This window comes from Haemaphysalis longicornis, unplaced genomic scaffold (genome assembly GCF_048455015.1).
Source record: "Haemaphysalis longicornis isolate Haplotype H1 unplaced genomic scaffold, Haemaphysalis longicornis Haplotype H1 scaffold_1, whole genome shotgun sequence".
In the NCBI taxonomy this organism is placed as follows: domain Eukaryota; kingdom Metazoa; phylum Arthropoda; class Arachnida; order Ixodida; family Ixodidae; genus Haemaphysalis; species Haemaphysalis longicornis.
This window is the reverse complement of record NW_027526203.1, coordinates 268226919-268246580: the sequence shown is the minus strand read 5'-3', so window position 1 is coordinate 268246580 and position 19662 is coordinate 268226919. Positions and strand designations below refer to the sequence as shown.

The 19662-nt window shown below is 46.8% G+C and overlaps 1 protein-coding gene across 1 annotated transcript in view; it reads left to right on the top strand.

Annotated features, from left to right (window-relative positions):
* The window catches only part of Kel (kelch protein), a 30724-nt gene extending 14164 nt beyond the window's left edge, over window positions 1-16560 (top strand). The window contains exons 8-10 of the mRNA XM_077677282.1: window positions 4527-4728; window positions 11854-12123; window positions 14930-16560. Coding sequence (XP_077533408.1) covers window positions 4527-4728; window positions 11854-12123; window positions 14930-15102 — 645 coding nt within the window. The 3' untranslated portion in view covers window positions 15103-16560. The remainder of the gene's footprint in view (window positions 1-4526; window positions 4729-11853; window positions 12124-14929) is intronic.
* The last annotated feature ends 3102 nt before the right edge of the window (window positions 16561-19662 follow it).

Below are 19662 nucleotides of genomic sequence, written 5' to 3'. Positions count from 1 at the left end.
ATTTCCCTATTATGCTTCAATAACTAGCTCGTAAAAGGAACAAAAAAGGTTCATTTACTAGCCTTTGTCGATATTTTCTATGACGTATAACAACCTACTGCTGCTAGAAAGCGCAAACTACTGACGGACAGGAGAAAGAAAACAACAACACTAAGAGCTACTATACTCGGGTACAAGTTAACAACAGAAATAGCTCATATAGTGCAGCGCTCCGCCAAAGCAACGCACCCGGACGTCAAATGTTTTGAAAGGAGCTTGCTCTTAATGCGTGACATCGTCTGTTTTTTCTTACATTGTTTGTCGTTGATGCAGTAATTTATAAGCAGATTCAATCTGCAAAATCACAGAAACGACTCGTGTCACGTTCAAAATACTCGCAGTAGCGCACTCTTTGTGCAGCACGGAGGAGCATCCGGCTGCTCTGGTGAAGCAGGGGCAACTTCTCGTGTCATTGAGTCACCGTCATTGTAGTCATCATCATCATCATCATCAGCCTGGTTGTGTCCACTGCAGGATGGCCTCTACCAGAGATCTCCAGCCATGTCTATCGAGTGCTGACTGAGTCCACCCTTTCCCACCAAATTTTTGTTGCTCATCCCTCCATCAAGTCCTTGCCGACCCCTGTTGCGTTAATATTGGGGAGGAGGATTGGAACTGAGGAACAGTCCCACTAACCCCTTCGAAGCCCGAAAGCTCAACAAGCGAGTACCGATTTACCAAATGTTGCCTCACTTTTACCCTCAGTGGGACGCAAATATTTCAGCAAGCCAGTATTTCAGGAGTAGCAACAGGTGACGATTATGACATGCTAGTGGCTGACGCAGCATTACAACTAAATTTTTATTTTGAGATTCACAACCTGTAAACACTGGCATTGTCGTTGTTATCAAGAGGAACAAAGTAAGAAAACCTGAAAGAAGAAGTGATGTGACATGCCCAGACATACACTTCTCATCTTGGTCACAAGCGGTCAGATAGTCGAGTTCTTTTGACGAGAGGGACGTGGACTGGGCACTAACGCACTGGACTGCTAATCTGTAGTTCACGCCTTTCAGAAGCACTGTGTTATACCAACTCGCCCAAGCAAGCACCCTCATATATAACAACCAGTGAAGCTAACCTGCTTCACTGACATGTTTAAACAGGCAACTTCCGTGTGGTAACATCAACCACGAGGGTTAGGGTATTCAGGGTATAGCTAATGGGACGAACTATGATTGTTGTCATGGCATCATTAATAAGTACCAAAGAAAATTAAGTAAACACTAAGATAATTGAGTAGTGGCAGTTTCACAAATGTTCATAACTCATCATGTGAGGCCATGCAATGTGCGAAAAATTGGCCTAGTTTATAAGGTCTCGCAGGCATGTCGTCGTGGCAGGGATTTAGGTCGAGCCGGAATATAGTTCAACTCCCTTACCTTGTAGCTGAAAAATGCAACAAAAAAAAAAATCGGTACACAACATTGTTTTATTGGGGCTATAACTTGTTTCGTCTCAGATTACTCGTAATGGTTGTCTGAAATGTCGCCGAACGACTGCTTCTCACTGGCTGTCGCTCACTCAGCAAGTCATCCTCGGTGCAGTTCAGGGAATTACTTATGCAGCACTTCTTGAACACTGACGAGGCCATGTCATCGTAAAGCAAGCGCAAAGCATGCGACACTCATGTGCAAATCATACTGAGAGCCAGTCTGTGCAGGTGGCCAGCAAGCATCTTGGGGTATCCATTCCTACAGACGTCACGCGACACTCCCGTACAAAAGGCGCCACTTTGTACAGCAGCACAGGTGCACAGAGCAGCGCTCATGAAACGATTGATGGTGGTGGTGTGATGATGCTTTTGCAGTTTGGATGGGCTCAATAAGCTGCCTGGTTGCGCTGCCTGGTTGCGCTGCCTGGTTGCCAAATGACGACTAGAATAAATGCCAGTCACTGCTGTATAGGTCGAAGGGTGACTTTTCGTCAAATTTTGCGGTAAAAAATCTCTACCTATGTTCCGTTTTATGCGGTAGGTTTGTGATAATGAACATGCATGGTCAGCAAACGACTTTGCCCATGCTATGGTATTAATGCCTTCTTGGCCATAAACCTTCATCTGGGTGACATATTGTATGAAGCTAGGAAAGTCTGGGTTTTCTTATGTCTTGTGGAGAAAAAAGAATTAGGGTTGCAAATTTAAGAAAATGATCGTTGTGCGTTATTTGAGGAGAAGACCAGGGACCATTGGAGTGCGCAGCTAGCTAGTCCTAGTCCGAGTCAGTGCTGCTAACATCACTGGCCGTTGCCTCGTCGTCACCTCCAGATTTCACGTCGCCTTCGCAGGCCTCGTCTCCGTCCCACACCGAGTGGTCTTCAATCGCATCCAGGGCATTCGATGTGCCCGTCTTCTTGAAGCTCTTGACGATGACGTCTGCGGCGATCGTTCCCCACGATTCCGATATCCAGCTGCACAGCATTTCCACCGACAGTCTCCTTATCTTGCCAGGCAGCGTCGGAGCGTGCTTGCAATTCACTCTGCATACAGCCTTCGAACGTTATCTTTGAACGACTTGTTCAAAGACGCGTCCCAAGGCTGGAGCACGGAAGTTAAGCCACTAATAATGACAGCCAGCTCAGTGTGCAGCTCCTTTAACTTTGCGCTTCTTGTTGGTCGCCTTCAGTTTCTCGTGTGGCCGTCTCCAGTAGCGCATGCTGAACTCGTAGACGACGAAGGGCATTCTTGCGGTGCAGTTTCCACACTCTATAGTGTATTCGATAGCTTTCAGCTTGAAGGCGGCTGTATAAATTAACTGACGTACCACCCCATGACAAAGCGGCACCAAAACCAAACCAACACAAAACAGAGCGATGAAAAACCTCAAAATTGCAGAAAGCGAGCTCTTGACTGCTGCTCCTCCATTGAAGGGGCGGCCGGACGCTGTGCAAACGCCGCGTAGTAGGGCGCACGCGAAACCGGCCCAACGACAGTGTGAGTGGCGCTTGAGAGATGGCGCTAGGCTTCCATACGCCTGGCGCACCTGGATACACCGTGCGCTTTGCCAAACGGAGTGGTGCGAGCGCGTGCATCATGCGGGTTTCACGAGCAGATGACTTGCACCGTTGCAATTTTGGTGGTGCTACGATAATGCGAGCAAAAAAAAAAAATCCAAGTTTTGGCAGCTCACGTTAGGGGTGCGAGCATTACACGAGTAAATGAGTAAATACGGTCGCTCCCCTAGGGGAGCAGAGCTGCACGTCCAACCGTACACATGGAGCCGGCGCCACTGTACAGGTAACGCTGCTGTGCGGCCGAGGGGCCAGTGTACACACCCTATGCTTCTACTACACATCTGCGAAACTCCGCCTCAAAAAACGGCCTGCACCTGGATCTCCCTCCCCTGCTTTGGATCGTGTGTACGGTGGCGCAGCGGCCACCGCATGCACTATTAAAAAAACAAACGAATTATTTAAACTGACAATTTTTTTGTTAAATTTTGTTTTAAAGGTGCATAATTTTTTATTTTTGTACTTTCCTAAGTTATTCATTGCTTCCTTAACTGCGGTTTTTTGTTGCGATTGTTTCTGCGTCTGTGCAACTGCCTTGATCGATTGGCACTTGTGCGGGCACTCCGGCACAACACAGGTCCGATCTGAAGTACTAAATTTGCAGTTGTCGCTCGGCCTCATCACACTATATACCAAAACTAATCCAGAAGCTGATCAAGTGGCTCTAAATAATCCTTTTAAGCTTGCGTAAAGCCATCGCAGTGAACTTTTACTCTTTTTTTTTTTTTTTTTTGCCTCCTAAAGACTGCAGATAACGCACAGCAGACGACAATGCGCAGGCGGAACACATCTCGCTGACCGCACGGCCGAATTTTTTTACTATACTCTTCGTTTGAATGCGTATAAAACACTTGTGTGGTTGAGCATGTTGGGCTTCTTCGGCACAACAAATTTACATAAGCACCCAAATACCTTTCTTCGCCCAGGTCGTCGAGCGGCGAACGCCGTTGTATAGTTTATTTTGTCACCAACAGATGGCGCCACTGTACGGAAAAAATCCAAAACAGTGGACCAATCATAGGGCCACTTTTTGATGCATGGGGCCTACGGGGAGTTTCGCAACTCCTATATCAAGTAACTCTGGTTGGCAGGGTGTCCTTTACAAACACAACAGCTGTTTTACAGGGAGCCTGGCGACAACTGTGTAACCCTTGAGCATGCAGAATTTTCTGTGTCTGTGTCAAAGAGAGCAAGAAATGGCCAGCTTGGGAAGTAGAATGCTACCGTGACTTCTGCCGGTGTGTTTGCTTGAAGTTATTCAACATCTGCGCAGTAGCGTGTTTCACCTGTATGCAATAGCTGGCTGTGTATAAAGAGCATGAGCTGTTGTACAGTGTGGATAACAGAACTATACTAACGGTTGTAGCTTGTATATGATCATTCCCAGCAGTGACTAGACACCCGGCCTACCTGAAATGATCTTCTCTGAAGTTGCCTGCTTAGGTGTCATTGTTGACTCTGTGGTTGTACGCTTGCAGTGGAGCCAGGCAGCCAGTATGGAAGCGCGGAGAAGTACACTGGGTGTAGCAGTGCTCAATAACCAGATCTACGCTGTTGGTGGCTTTGACGGCTCCACGGGGCTGAACAGCGCTGAGCGATACGACCCACGTACCGAAGAATGGACCGCCATCGCGTCCATGAGCACCCGTCGGAGCAGCGTTGGAGTAGGCGTTCTCAACGGTTTGTCTATATTTTCGAGCTTTTATGCCTCACTACCAGGGCTTGATTGAGGTACAGATTTAAACTTACTTAAAGGGGCCCTGAGATAGATTTCAAAGTGTTTTTGTTTGTGTCAGAAAACTACTCTATAGTTCTTGTAGAAACAAGTCCAAAAATAGTAAGCATATTCGCTCACGCTAACAAAAGTTATTACCCCGACGAGACAGAACTATTTGTTGGCTCGGCGGCTTGCGATGACGACATAGTCCGACCTCGTCCGAGGCGAAGCACTCATTTCATGGTTGGCCGTTGAAATGTCCGCGATTTTTGACGGGGGCGGTCGTTGGTTTACAGCGTCGTCGTTACCATGGTTACTTCAGAGAGTGGGTCGCACATGAGACGACGACGCCCTTTTTTTTAAAGCTACCTTTTCAGTCCTTACGGACTTTGAGCAGGAGGTACTGGTGATTGCGGAAGTCAACCTTGCATGCGCGAGAGTTTCCGTGAACGGTAACTTATTTTTACCGTCGCTACAGAACGATACAGCGGTTAGAATTTCTAGCGACTGTAACAGCGAGCTCCCTGCGCCTGCGAAATGTACGCTCGCGTCTCGATTAGATTACCAAAAAGTTTCCAGAGAACGCCCTCCCCCGAAACATCGCCCACCTCCTTTTACGGGTGAAATATTCAATTTACTGAAAGACGCGCCCACCCCGTAAAATCGATGGCTTTAGCACCGATGAGTGAACAAAACAAACCCGAATCATCTCTTCATGTGTAGATGCGGTCACTTATTCGTCCTTCCCGCGCTTGACCCGGAAGTTCGCCCGTCTCGAATTTTTCCTTGACATCTCCGCAGTTTTGGTTGGCGGTGCGGCCACCTTTTCGTAGTTTTTCGCACCTGACCCGAAAGTTCGCCCATCTCGTATCTTTCACTTGATATCACTGTACTTAAATTTGGGTGGGCGTTCTTCCGGAACTTTACGGCACAGCAAATGCGCTGCGCTCGGCACTTCATGCAAGCAATCTTAGTTGCTGTTGTTTACTACATTCTTGCTAAATGATGACCAGGAGCACGATAAATGACAATTTTTTTCAGAATGAGCGAGCAAAATCTCCGCCCCTACTCCAGCCTCCCACGCTTCCAATGGTTCAGATGCCTTTATGAACTAGCATAGCTCTTTTATGCTTTTAAAATCGTGTTGGGCAAGGTAATATAAGTAACTGCGGAATCATTACAATATATCTTACTCATTTTATATCGAAATATTTCGCAGAGGCGTGAATTCTGGTTAATACAATACTTGGTCCTAATTGTTCCCACTAGATGGCGGCATCAACGTCATGTTTTCTATTTTTTAAGCTCTACAGCAGAAGTATACGGCTCTTTTAAAAGAAAGAAAATTATTGTATTGTGAGAGTTCAATCTACAACGTCCAAGATTCAAGCTATTTCAAGCGTAAGCGAACAGTTCTGGGCAACAAACTTTTGTGTCATTTGCTTTGAGACAAATTCGCCAGATGTCGCTACTTGGCAGAGCCGGTAAGCCGGAATGCAGAAACCGCAGAGTGCAATCCTTTCGTTTTCAGCGGCAAACGGCTACTCTTGCTTCATTTAACACGGTAAACGGTAAAGCGCACTAAGGACACTAGGCAACAGGCTCATTCAGAAGGCCGGTGCAGCAAACCACACTTTCCTGCGATCATGACTTGATGGGAAGCAATGAAATGAAACTCTTTGGCAGGAGTTGTCGTTACGGGATGCGCATGCTCTTCCCCTTGTCGCGACCGGCGCAGAGAATCAGCTGCGACAGCGTTTGGGCTTGAACTGATTTATTCAGTCTGCGTGAGCGCACTTGAGCGTGCGCCGCGTGATCACGAGCAGTGCCCGGCGTCGTCCAAGCGCTGCGTGCGGAGCTCCGCCTTCGTCGGCGGCGCGGTGCTCCCTTGGTGCGCCGTTCGTTACCACCTCATAACTGAAACAACGTTGAGGCTACGCTCGAAACACAGATGGTGCAAAGAGTCCTTTCGGGTACAGCGTCCAAGAAAGCAAATGCAAAGAAAACTGATGATATACTCTTACACCAGACACGGAGCACTGAGCGATCACGCTGCACTGCAAGCGTCGTTGCTCCTGCGCTCACTGTATCCTTCCGCCGAGAACGGAGGAGCGTCAAGCCCGGTTTGGCCCGGTGTGTTAGTGCTTTACACTCCGGTATAAAACAAATATGTGCGACTGTGTAAACGCACACACACTCAAAAGATGTTTTTTGTAGCTTTCTGATGTTTTTACGCTCGTAAAAAATTGATTAAATCAAGAGCGCACTAACACGTCACGATTAGTTCAAGAAATAGCCGTTGCGCTCCGATACCATCGACCCCCCCCAAAAACCCCATCTCAGGGGCCCTTTAAGCAACAGAATGTCATTTTGCCAAATCGTTTTGACATGACTGGTTTCCTCCATAGACGCAAAGTGCAAGAAATTAGTGGGTAGTTTGGAGTGCTGTGTGCATCTTTCTCAGGTGTTGTACGTACTGAGTGTTCATGTTCGCTCGTAAAATGAACTTTCTTGTATCAAGTAGTAATGTGGTTCCAATTAGAGGGAAAAATGCATTACACAAAACTCACTAGATGTCATTAATTATCATCACCATCATCAGTCCATTTATGTCTACCGCAGGATGAAGGCCTTTCCCATAGACAGCCAACTGCACCTTTCCTGCCCTGTTCAAATCAGTCCTCACCTCCAAATTTTCTAATCTCATCCCTTCATCGTGTTACCCGTCTTCCCTCGATTCTGTTACCCTGGCAGTCCACTGGTTGTCAGTTTTTTGCATTACATGACCAGCCCAATTCCACTTCTTTCTATTAATTTGAACTTTGATGTCTTCCTCTTGAGTTTGCAATCCTGTAAACACTGTACACCACTGTAAATGATTTCGGTGATATGGTGTCCTATTCTCTGATATCCTTCCTAATACTATTGGGAACTCGCCACTCTTTCTATGTATAGCTGTCATTCCCGTACATTAGCTGTACTACATATCCTCTAAGAGACCTATGTACACCTCCTCCACTCCCTGCTCTCTCTATGTTCCCATCACTGTGGCAGTGTCTATTGAATGAAATGCTTTTGTGCAGTGTCTAATTAACATGTGAAGGGGTTTATTACACCCATAGATTTCTCCATTGCCCGGTTAGATGGCATGATTGTCATCCATTGTTGAGTAACCTTTACTGAATGCCGACTGTTTCTAAGTTATTCGAAATCTAGGGTGTTATTAATGTGGCTAACTAATACCTTCCAACAGAGATTGACTGATGCATCTCTAATTTTTAAGAAGTAAGCTCCTTGAGATTACTATTCTTGTGAATTAGAATTAGGTTGGCATTTTTTCAGGCTAGTGGTACCTTTAACTTTTTCGTTACCGCAGGCAATTGACTGATTTTTAGGGGTCTAAGGAAACATTTTTTTCTGTGCTCAACATATTGGTTAGGCACATATTGCAGGGACATAAAATGCAGATGATTCAACACCCTTTCCAATGCCACCAGTGTTAATAATGTTTTCGTGAATAATGATTGCAAAAAAAATTATCAAATTAAAAATTTTTGTCCAGGCGTAGAGGAAAATTAAAAAACGGAAGTTGTGTATAAAAGACCACCAGTAGTAGAATAAATTTAGAATGTACAATTTGTCTGCAATTTTGAATGGTTCTCTGGAAGAAATCTGCTGGTTTGACATTATTAAAGGCACCAGTCAGTCCCCACGTGATGTAAAAACACCTTGTCATGATTACAGCTAGCACAACATTCTAGGCATGTGAAGAAATCCGCTTGGAGTTGAAAACCAAACTCGGTGGTGGATGCCTGTTGACATTCTGATCTCCACTTATCTGTCAGAATTTTAATTTGCGGTTTATCATCGTCTTCTGACTCACTATGGTAGCCCTGCTTGCAGGAATAAGGTGTGATGCGCTAGAATCATGCCCAGCTAGCTTTCACCAAGCAGCTGTTGTGCTATGAAGAGAGTTCAGCACAGTGAGCCTCCTACATTGCAGTGCCACCTAAAATTTTCGAAAAGAAACAATATCAAGCCTGTTGGCAGTTCGACTAAGAAGCGACACTAGACCTCCGGAAATACCCTCGTATGGAAACGAAACTGGCCGCTGAACAGCTGGCGATGTTCAAGGCCGATTAGAAGCACACTTCTTGTCTGAACTGATATCAAACGACTTGGTGTTATCTTTCAACTTTCAGCTGAAGCTGTTATCATAGAAGTAAAGGTTGGGTGATGTGGAATCACGAGCGGCATGCATTTTTCGAGGAACAGTAGCGGGTGACGGAGCTGCCATGGCAAATCGGCTTGAAGTTGGTTAACTGCATAGTAGCGCCAAATATGAATTTCGCAATGCAAGAACGAAACCGAAACTACTGGAAACTGGCAGAAAATGCCATATCCACTTGTTAGACCCGTGGGGGACCTTCATAAATAAGCTTTGCAGAATAAAGCTACGATTTCTCCAAACCAAATATCACTAGTGAATAGCTGGAGTCATTTTCAGGTAATTATCGCCTCTCCACGCTGTCGGATTACAAAGGTGACAACATAATTTGGTATTTGACTTGCTAGGAGCCTTTTGATAAAAACAAATTATGGTAATGCAGCATAACGACAAGCGGCATGCTTTTTTGGCAAATGCAGCAGCCACGCCCCCTTTCCCAAAAACACACATCTCATCTCGCAAAAACAGCCTTTAGAAATCTCAATGTCACCGTAGCGGGAAAATTTAAATTGATGCGAAAAGTGCAGTGCCTAGCATTAGGTGTACGAGAAACGACTACAACATGTCAAAATCGGTAATATAAGGCACCCATCACCCGTGATTGGTTTGAATAGGTGTGGTAACGAAAGAATTAATGTGCTGTGGCACTTTGACAATAATTTCACTAGCTTTCCTAGTACGTCACCAACACCAGCCTTTTGTAGATCCCTGGCTATTCTGCCATTGCCTGAGGCTTTCCCTCTCCCAATTTCCGTGAGCACGTGTTCCACCTCAGCTTTAGATTGAAGGCATACTGTCATGTAAATGTGTAATGCAAAGTGTAGAGAAATCAGCAAAGAGCAAACCTTTCTTTTTTTTTTCCTTCCCGCTCAGTGCCTTCCGAGCAAGGCTTGCTGTGTTTTTCACAGACGTGCTGGACTATGATGTACATTGAAGGTGCACTGTATTGCAGGTTGAAATCTAATGTGTAGACACAAAATTCCATCTATGGGGCACCTAGCTGGTGCTGTACAATAAGGTTTGATGTTGGGCTAGTTGGTCGAGTATAGCTAAGGGGATGTACAGCGCAACATAAGCCGAAGGATAGTAAGGATGCGCAAGGACAAGGCGCTAACTTTCAGCTACTAGTTTATTGAAGAAAGCACTTATTTATAACATCGAGGTATATAAAAGCAAGCAAACCAAGGGACACAAATAAAAGCAAGGAAAAGCAAATTTGATACACCACTACACGTTGTCATCCCCTTCTCTAGCCATGGGCTTCCAAATACACAATCTCTTTTGGCGATGTGCATGGTTTACATTGAACATTGGAAGCATGCCTGGCTTCCAATGCTTCCAATCACCACCTTCAATGAACTAGTAGTTACAAGTTAGCGCCCCGTCCTTGTGCGTCCTTACTGTCCTTCGTCTTATGCTGTGCTGTACATCCCCTTAACTGGTGCTGTACACTTGATGTGCCACTGTGTTGGACTAAAGACTACAAATGATAAAATGAGTAGTTTGAATCATTAAAACTGAGCTGATTACATGCAATGATGTGAGTATATTAGTGCACTATCCTAAAGTAACCACAGCAGGCTTATGATTGTTAAAGTTGCATTCAGTATATATCTGTAGGCATTGCTATTGCTACGAATTACTTCACGTTTTTCAATAAATGGTTCAAATTTGTTTTATGGTTTATTGCGTGCAATTTGCTTTCTTTTTTGCTTTTGATGCTAAAAACTTGCTAATATATTTTGTTGCAATGATAGCAGCTTTTTGTTCAAAGTCTACCTGCATACTTGGCAATATGGTGGATACTTCTACACTCCACAATACCTTTGCTCTCAAACCTCAAGTGTCAGTCTTGAAGTTGGTTCTCACTCTTTCACTACTGCTTGTCTCACAAGCCGTAAGCAAAGTTTCCTGTTTGAATATTGACTTGTCTGACTTTGGTTTTCCTTCTAACTACGGTTCACACAACTGCAAGGTACGGTCTTTGCTGACAAAAGTGAAACTGAACTAAACATTGACTCACTGCTGCGAAGGTCCATTGGTACTGCACTGTAGGATATCTTCTACTATATTCTGCTGTAGTCAGTGGTCTGCTTTGTCCTGCCGTCATCACATTTGTACAGTATGTGTACCAGACACACTTGGCTTATTGGTTATGAAAGTGGCCAGGTAGTGCTAAAATTCATTTGACTTCCCTTGTTATAGATGCTGTAGGGCCATAGCTGAATTTATTTGGCATTTTAGAAATGACATCAAGACATTTCAGAGTCAATCAAACTGATCAAGCAAAAGTAGCAACCTAAATAAATAGCTGTAATGTGGTGTTGGTTGTCTGCAGAGCCACTGTAACAACTCTAGACTTACTAATGAGGACAAATGAGGGTGTCACCACAAACAGAGGATACTGCAGGAATAGAAAGTTGATGTACACACAGCTCAAGCGAGACAGGCTGCAACTCTGTGGGCTTGCAAGGCATCCCCTCTCTCTCTCTCTCCCCTGCCTCTTCTTCTATGTGGCCACGAAGTAAGAACAAGACAAGAGGGGAAACATCACTCCTTAAGATGGCCAGCTGACGTCACAAGCACTTGGTCTAGGTTAAGCTAGTGGCATCTGTCGTGGGAGAACAAACTGCGCGTCGGCCACGATTGCCATTTCACTGCACAGCCCCGGAATGAATTGTGGGCAGCTGCTATCATTTCGTCCATCGGGTGCCACTACCCTCTCCTTCTCCATCACAGCTACAAAGCTTTGTAGTCCTTGTTCGCTTTCATTGTTACATTATCTGGTTGCTCGCCCGCGCCCGCCGCAACAGGCTCTTTCGCCTTCTATATGCACTCTTGCTCCGTGTGTGTGGCGCAGGCCTCCTGTACGCTGTGGGTGGCTACGACGGGGCGTCGCGCCAGTGCCTGAGCTCGGTGGAGCGCTACGACCCCAAGGACGAGGAGTGGTCCCTGGTGGCGGACATGTCGGCACGCCGCAGCGGTGCCGGGGTCGGGGTCCTGGACGGAGTGCTGTACGCAGTCGGGGGCCACGACGGGCCTCTGGTGCGCAAGAGCGTGGAGTGCTACCACCCCGAGTCAAACTCGTGGTCCCATGTGCCGGACATGGCCCTGGCCAGGCGCAATGCAGGTGAGTGCGACCCTTGCTGCACATATGCTGAAAACGGGTGCCAGGGACCAGTTGTGGCAAACTGGATGGGCTCCTGGCACCATTCTGCTGTTTGCAATGAAGTTTGTTCTCAGTTGTTTGGTCCCCAATGTTTCTTTTTTGTCCGAAGGCATTAGGATATTTCATCTCGTTTACCTGGCGATCCATCTCTTTTCTTTTTGAATGCGGTATTCGGTATGCCCTACGGTAGACAGTGCTGGCGTCGCCGGTGGAAATCTTGTGCTTTACGGCCTCGCAGCGGCCGATGTCAGTGCTAGAGGTAGAGAAAGCCGCACCAAACTCATGTATCAGCTCTCGGATTTCGGAATTCTGGGGTTGGGGAATGTGTGAGATGTTAAACAAGTCGTGCGCATCGGCTCACTGTATATGCCTACATACAGCCTCATCAGAAGGCTCTTCCACCATCACAGCCAATATTAAGGCGCCGATCAGTTTGTTTTGGGGAATTCTGATCTCCTGTAGCGTAGTGATGTGAACAGGCACTTGGCCATTTGTCGCCACGGTGACTAAGCTATGCGCGCTTGTGGCTCCAGTCAACTCGAAAACACTGCTCTGAACAACTCCCAATTTGCCCCTTGGCAAGTTCGCTGGCCACCTTGCCCTCCAGGACTCATTTGCTTCGTGCCGGCAGCACTGTCTCTCTGACAAGGTGGGCAGGCACTGCATTGTAATCATCTATTCGCTGATTCGGCCGCCCAAGCTCCCCTCGTTTCCAGTTGGTGATGGGCACTTTGACACCGTCTGTTTTCAAAGCACCTTCACTGAACAACAAATCTACCTTCTCCTCAGCGAGAATGTCTTGTCCTATCAAACCTGCCAGTGCTAGCATAGCCTTTTCAGTGCAGACAAAGAAGGTTGCGGTGAAGTTACAGGTATCTCGCAACATGGTACCGTCTCAAGGGCGTCGCCGGTGGTGCCGACGAGGCGCACCATTTAGCTTCCTGCTCCGAATTTGTCTTGCCACCCGGGGATGGTCTGATCCAGTGCACTTTCAAGCTTTCAACCCCGTGTCCACAAGGCACTCAAGACGGGCGCCAGCGACGCGGCTCAGTATAATTGGGCTCGTTTCGCCGCAGACATTTATCGTTAACCTTGCAATGCCCCCTTCGCTTCCTTCATTGGCCCCTTGGAGGGAAGGAGGGGGCGCACTTAGTTTCTCTGGTTCTGCGCCATTCCCGCTTTGGTGTCAGTAGTGCGGCTTCCCCTGCTTGTCCTTTGTTGCCGTTCTTGGCTACGTGGCAATATTCTGTTTTCTCGGTGTGCTGCCCATCGCAGCACAAAAAAATAAATTTTTGTACTCTGGACGACGCTCTTTTGTTTCCCGTCGTAACATTGAAATTTTTTTTGGTTGCGTGTGATAAAATCAGTTTTATTGTTATTTTTTCGCTTCTTTTTTTTTGCGAGGATTTCAAAGCATGGAAGTGGAAAGACACGCGGTGCAGCCGGTTCTGGGGCGGTGCACGCTGCCCGCAATCTCTAGCTATGTGGCTGTACTCGCTGCAAGTATAGCATTCCGCGCACCACCACCCGCTGTCTCAACGGTCAGCGTTTAGCTGCGTTTGCTTGTTCTGTAGCTCAATTGTAGCTTCCGAAAGGTGTTCTATCTTTTCTAACCACGAGCGTAGTCCCACCGTTTCCTAATCGGTCTCCTGAACACTCCGAATTGGTGTCTGACTGCTGTTTACAGCGCACTCGTTTCTTTCCTCCCTCACGGCCGCTTCGACGGCTTTGTCAAAGGTCGCTGGGTCGCGCAATAGAGTAATCCTTCGCATGGGGTCACGTATCCCATTCAAAAACTGGGTGCGCAGCTGCTCGATCAATAGCTCTTTGCGAGCTTCCCTTTTAGAGGTGGACTCCGAAGACTCATACTTAGCCACAGTGGCGGTGCCCAGCGTGCGGAGCCAGTTTGCCGGTTTGCAAAGGACTGCACGTCCTCCTTCGCGTTTTGCCCGGAAGACAAAAAATTTTTGTAACTTCATGTACTCTGGCTTCGTGTCGAACCGCTTGGTCACCAGTGCTTTGAAGCCAGAATTTTGTTGCGGGAGCGACGGCTTCTTCAAGCCACGCAAAGTCGTAAGCGGCTCCAACCGTCTTGCAGCGCGCAATCGCCACAAGTTGTGCATCCGTCCATCCGCCTAAGCGACCTACTATTCCAACACATGCAGGAAATCCTTCTGCGCGCTACCCCTGCCATCTCCTGTGAAAGAGAGGACCATTCCCCCCAGTGCCATGACACTTGCCCCTAACACGCTCGCTTGGGCGTCTGTAGCCATGATGCCTCGTTTCTCCTCTGGCGTGAGGGTGAAGTCTCACGCGTTGAACTCCGTGATTTCAATTAAGGGGATCCCACTGCTGCCACTACTGTGACGCCCCCGATAAGGGGGTAGTGTCGTGCTACCAACTGGGTGGGTCCACACGGAGTTGGGGAAAGAGGAAACACAGAGCATGTTTCTTTGAAGTTTTGGATTACGCAGTTATAGCAAAAATTCATTCGTCTGCAATTTGATGTGCTGCAACACGGTACCATGGACCCAAATAAAATGCTGCTTGGTCAGTCTACATATTAATCTCTCGTTTTAGTTAGCGAAACTTGTTGACATGTAGTGCGCACAAGCGCAGATGACAGGCAATTTTGTATTACTGAACATATGGCTAAGTGAAAGCTAAGTCGCATCTATCGCAAAAGGGCATGTGCAAGAAAAAAAGCCACAAGGGCTGTGTTACAAATATCGAATCCGTTACCATTTGTGCCTTTTACCCTCTCAAGGTGTGGTGGCAATGGATGGCCTGCTGTACGTTGTCGGTGGCGATGACGGATCATCTAACCTTTCCTCCGTTGAAGTCTACAACCCCAAGACCAAAGCGTGGAACATCCTCAGCACCTTCATGACCATTGGCCGGAGCTACGCGGGGGTCACAATCATTGACAGGCCCCTTTAGGGCAGCCCCAAATGATGTCTCCCCCTTCCAAAGCTTACAGCTCTAACCAAAAGGGTGTGCAGCTTTGTGGTAGTGCGATGTTATGCGGGGCGTAAAAAAAGGTATGCCTGCTTGAAAAAGACGGGGAGCATGCTGCTTGGCTTGCTGCTTGGCTTGCAGCCAGTGACGAAGCCTCCCGTACAGAGCCTCCCATGGGGGCACGATCCTAGCACAGAACATCAGTACACCTGTCTGCAAACTAGCCAGTGCTGTTACCTGCCAACTGTGGACTGTCTTTCAGTATGCTTTTTATTTTGTGTGTGTGTGTGTGTGTGTGTGTGTGTGTGTGTGTGTGTGTCCCCTTTTTTGAAAAGGGTGAACTCAAGTCAGGTGCTCCCTTTTAAAATCGTGCAGTGTGTGTTCGTACATTCCCAGGCAGCAGTGCTTGCAGATTGTGGCGGCCTATGGCTGCACGTATTTTCCACAAGGTGGTTTGTACCACGTGAAATGGTGGGACAACTGAACCTGCTGGGTCGGGCAGCAGCATTTGTTTTTGTTTTGTTCTTTCCCAGTGAATACTTTAGAGAACAAATTGAAGGGATGAGCTTTCTATTATACTGTCATTTAAGTCTTGGGCATAGCCTGAATCTGGATACCAGTGGTGATGTGAAAATGGGGTGGTTTCTATACTGAACTTGCTGCACTTTAAGGCTCAAAGTTGGTGTTTACTACGACCCACGACTAGTGGCAAACAAACAGATGAGGACTTGCTAGCGAGTGTCCTGTGTGCGCCTTCTTCTCTGTGTGGCTCTTTGCATGTAATCACTGAATCCAAACCTGTTGTGATTTATCGTGCTAAATTTCAGGTTTTGGAGGCAGGCCAATTCTGGAGGCAGATCAGGCATTCCTCAGGCAAGTGTGATAATGCAGGTGTCAAGGCACTCTAAAATTGACGTATCTTTAGAAAAGCAAAGGTGGAGGGGGCTGAAGCTTTGAAAGCAGCTGGACATGCATTTTTAGTGCATATCGCCATGCGCGTTGGTATAAATGTGTTGCAAAATTTTTATTTTCCCCCCTTGGCTTCCACTGTGCATACAGGCCTCAGAAAAATAAAGCACAGCAAGGTTGGGTTGCTTTTGCCCCATCAGCAGTTCATGTCACAGAACTTTTCCATTTGTTTTCCTGCATTTTTCTTTTCAAGAGCTGTAATAGCCAGATATATGGCAAACAGCTGTTTGTAATTATGACGTATGAAACAGTCATACAGGATGGTGTCGCCAGAGTATGCATGGAGGCAGCAGAGTTTATTTGCAGTTGGCATCGCTTTTTCCTGGAGGACCTTGTCTGTCTCTGTCAATGGATTTTTGAACGTTTGCCCTGTGCTTTCGTGTATAGCAAGTTACATGTATATATATAAATTTATATATACATACATATCTATATATGTATATGGTTTGATATAAAGTTGGTTGCTGGTCAGATCTGCATGTGACATTTCTGGAACTCAGCTGCACTGTTGAGATATAAGAAAATATCTGAAATACAGAGCACGGTGCTACTGACAGTTTACATTGTGCTGTAATCATTAATGTGAGAGCGTTACTAGGCTCATTCAGCAATTTTCCGTGGGCGCTAGCCATCCACTGTTACCAGTGCTCCCCAAGTGTCTGCAGAAGGTCGTCATCACTGCCAACTGGAAACAGTGGCGCAGCCTCCAGAAGCGATGTTCGATTCTGAGGTAGGTGCAAGCACGGGACTTCCGGTGCAGTCCAAAACGTTAATTGAATGTGTTGATTTATAGTGCCCCGCCATTAATCCAACCTCGCGGGTTCGATTCCCGGCCGCGGCGGCCGCTTTTCTGATGGAGGCGAAAAGCAAAAACGCCCGTGTGTACGAGATTTCGGCGCACGTTAAAGATCCCCAGGTGGCCAAAATTAATCCGGAGCCCTCCACTACGGCGCGCCTCATCGCCTGCGTTGCGTCGGCGCGTTAAACCCTACAATCAATCAATCAATCATTAATCCAACCTAGAAGATACCAAGTCATTCAAGTGCCAAGGAAACTCCGCATCGTTATCACCGGTAATTTTTATAAGCAGGGGTTGCAAAAAAAAATGAAACAGAGAGCAAAACCTTTTATTCACATACAAGCAAGGTCGTTCTACTACTTATTGGCAGAAAAGATGCCATAGTCGGCAAGCTTTGTTTGCTTCACGCAAAGCTGGCACACATCTTTTTCGAGTGAAAGGCCCTTGGCGGAAACAAAGTCCCTGAGAGACTATCATGCATTGGGCGGCGGAAACGAAGTCCCTGAGAGACTGTATCATGCATTGGGCCTCCTGCAAAGGCCCTTCCTGAGTAGGCTGCTCAACCATGTCGTCAGAGTTGTCACTGTCACTGCTGTCCGCAGTCACCCTTATTTACAAAAAGCATGCGTAGAATTGAACTAAAAAAAACATTTTGTAGTACAAAAAATTCACGGGCCCTAGAAAAAAATTGTGCATAGCTGGGGCTTGAAGCCAGGACATTCTCTTAAAGGGGCCATGCAGACAAAATACGAGTTTGTTTTATTTGAAAGATTTAGTGTTTTATAGTGCCCTCAGCGCTTGTCTGGCAGCAAACGATGCTTTATTCACTGAGAAATTAAACATTTTAAGCCAAAATGTCAATTCTCCGGCTAAATTGTGTTTTCGTGACGTCGACAGTGACGTATCCAGAGCAGGGCCTTAAAACTAAAGATAGCATGCTGACCAGGGCTGCTACCATCTCGCAGACGGCCGTTTGGTCACGGCCTCCGCGATCGCCTGCCGGCGGCGCGCCGTTGCTCCGGCCGTCCCATTCGGCGCGTCCCCCAGCAAAAACATGTAATTTGGCTAACTCCGCAACGCGCCGCGAGGTGGCGGTGTTAGCCGATGGTTCGGCAGCTTGCACCGACTCCCCTGGCCGGCTTTGTGGGGCCTGAGTTGCTGCGTGTTTTCACGGCCGGAATTCGTGTAACTGTGTTGCAGCTTTATTTTTGTTGAGCTGACAAGCCGAACTACCGGGTCATAAAGTTCCCTTGTCTCAGAAGCTTCGAGGAACAGCACTGAAAAGTTAATCGCGCTGTGATTGCTGCGCTTGATCGGTGCAGGAAATTTCCGTGCGGACATTCAGGTGCGCGGATATTTGGGTGCGAAAACTTCTTGGCTACAGAAAATTTGGGTGCTTGCTAGTTGGAACAGCAGTTATATTTTTATTTCCGCATAGGGTGGGTTATCGACTTCTATCGAGCGCAGTGGTTGCATTTTTATATTGGCGCCGTGTTTGATTTTGCCAGTTATTTTTAGAAGTTGAACATTTGTATATTTTTGCTTGATACGTCGTCCAAGGAACACCTGTTATGCAGCCAGTTGAGTATAATCTTACACACATGCCTTTTTTAATTTACAAGAATTTATCTTCGCTTTTTGCGGCGTGCAACTCAGCTAACAATTAGCCGCCGTTTACGATGGTGTTATTCCTTCTTTATGCAGTTTTCTCTAAACGAAAGACACATTGTCACTATCTAAAGAAAGCAGAATTACAAACAATCGGTTGCCCCCCCCCCCCCACCCCCACCCCCACCCCCCCGCCTCAACGCAGAAAATCTTACGAGGAGTTTTATGCAGGTTGTGCGCTGTCACACCAAAATGATTTTGCAAACACTGTTGTCGCCACCTTTTTTTTTTCATACGGACAAGTCTCGCATATTTTCGTGTGGAAGAACGGGCCTCTGAAAACAGCTGCACTGTGTACATGTCCAAAGCAAACATGAAACCTGTCATCATTGCTTTACACATGGATGGGCTTCGATATAAGTAATTGAAAATTTAAATGTCTTTATTCTTGGGTCCAAAACAGGGAAAATTAGGCTTGCCTGTGGTCACCGAAATACGTTTAAAATACACCGAAATCGGGGTGCATCTGACTTAGAGTTGTTTTATTTGTTGCGACTGAAATTGAAACTGTAACTTGCTTAATGCACATGTGTAGAACATATTGCCATATCTTTGAGGCTATCGCTCAACGTAATACTCCTTAAACGTGTTAATCCTAAAAATACGGCGGGTGCTTCCACCCAACAGGCATTAATACCCCTGTCACACGGGCACTTTCAATCGCGATTGAGTCGATCCGGATCGAGCTCAATCCGGATCGGGCACCTGCTACACGGCAGTTTCAATCGCGATCGAGCTCGATCCCGCTCGAACTCAATCCTGGGGCGGTATTCTCGAGTTTTGTCCCTTTTGCGTCCCTTTCAAAAGTGTCCCTTTTGGCTAGCCCTGATTGGCTAAAAGCAAACAACCGGAAGTGACGTAACGCAAGCGCGGCAAACCTACTGCCAACCTTCCTCCATGCTGCCAACGTCCACTTCTTAACCGGAAGTAGGTCACGATGAAAGGGACGCAAAAGGGACGTTTTCAAAAGGGACAGTTACGAGAATACCGCCCCTGGTTTCTCAAGCGCGATCGAGGCTTCCAAGCGCGATCGAACGAAAGCGGCGATACTCTCGTCCCCGCTCAGTAATGGCACAGAATGTGACAACTTCAACTAACGCCACAAA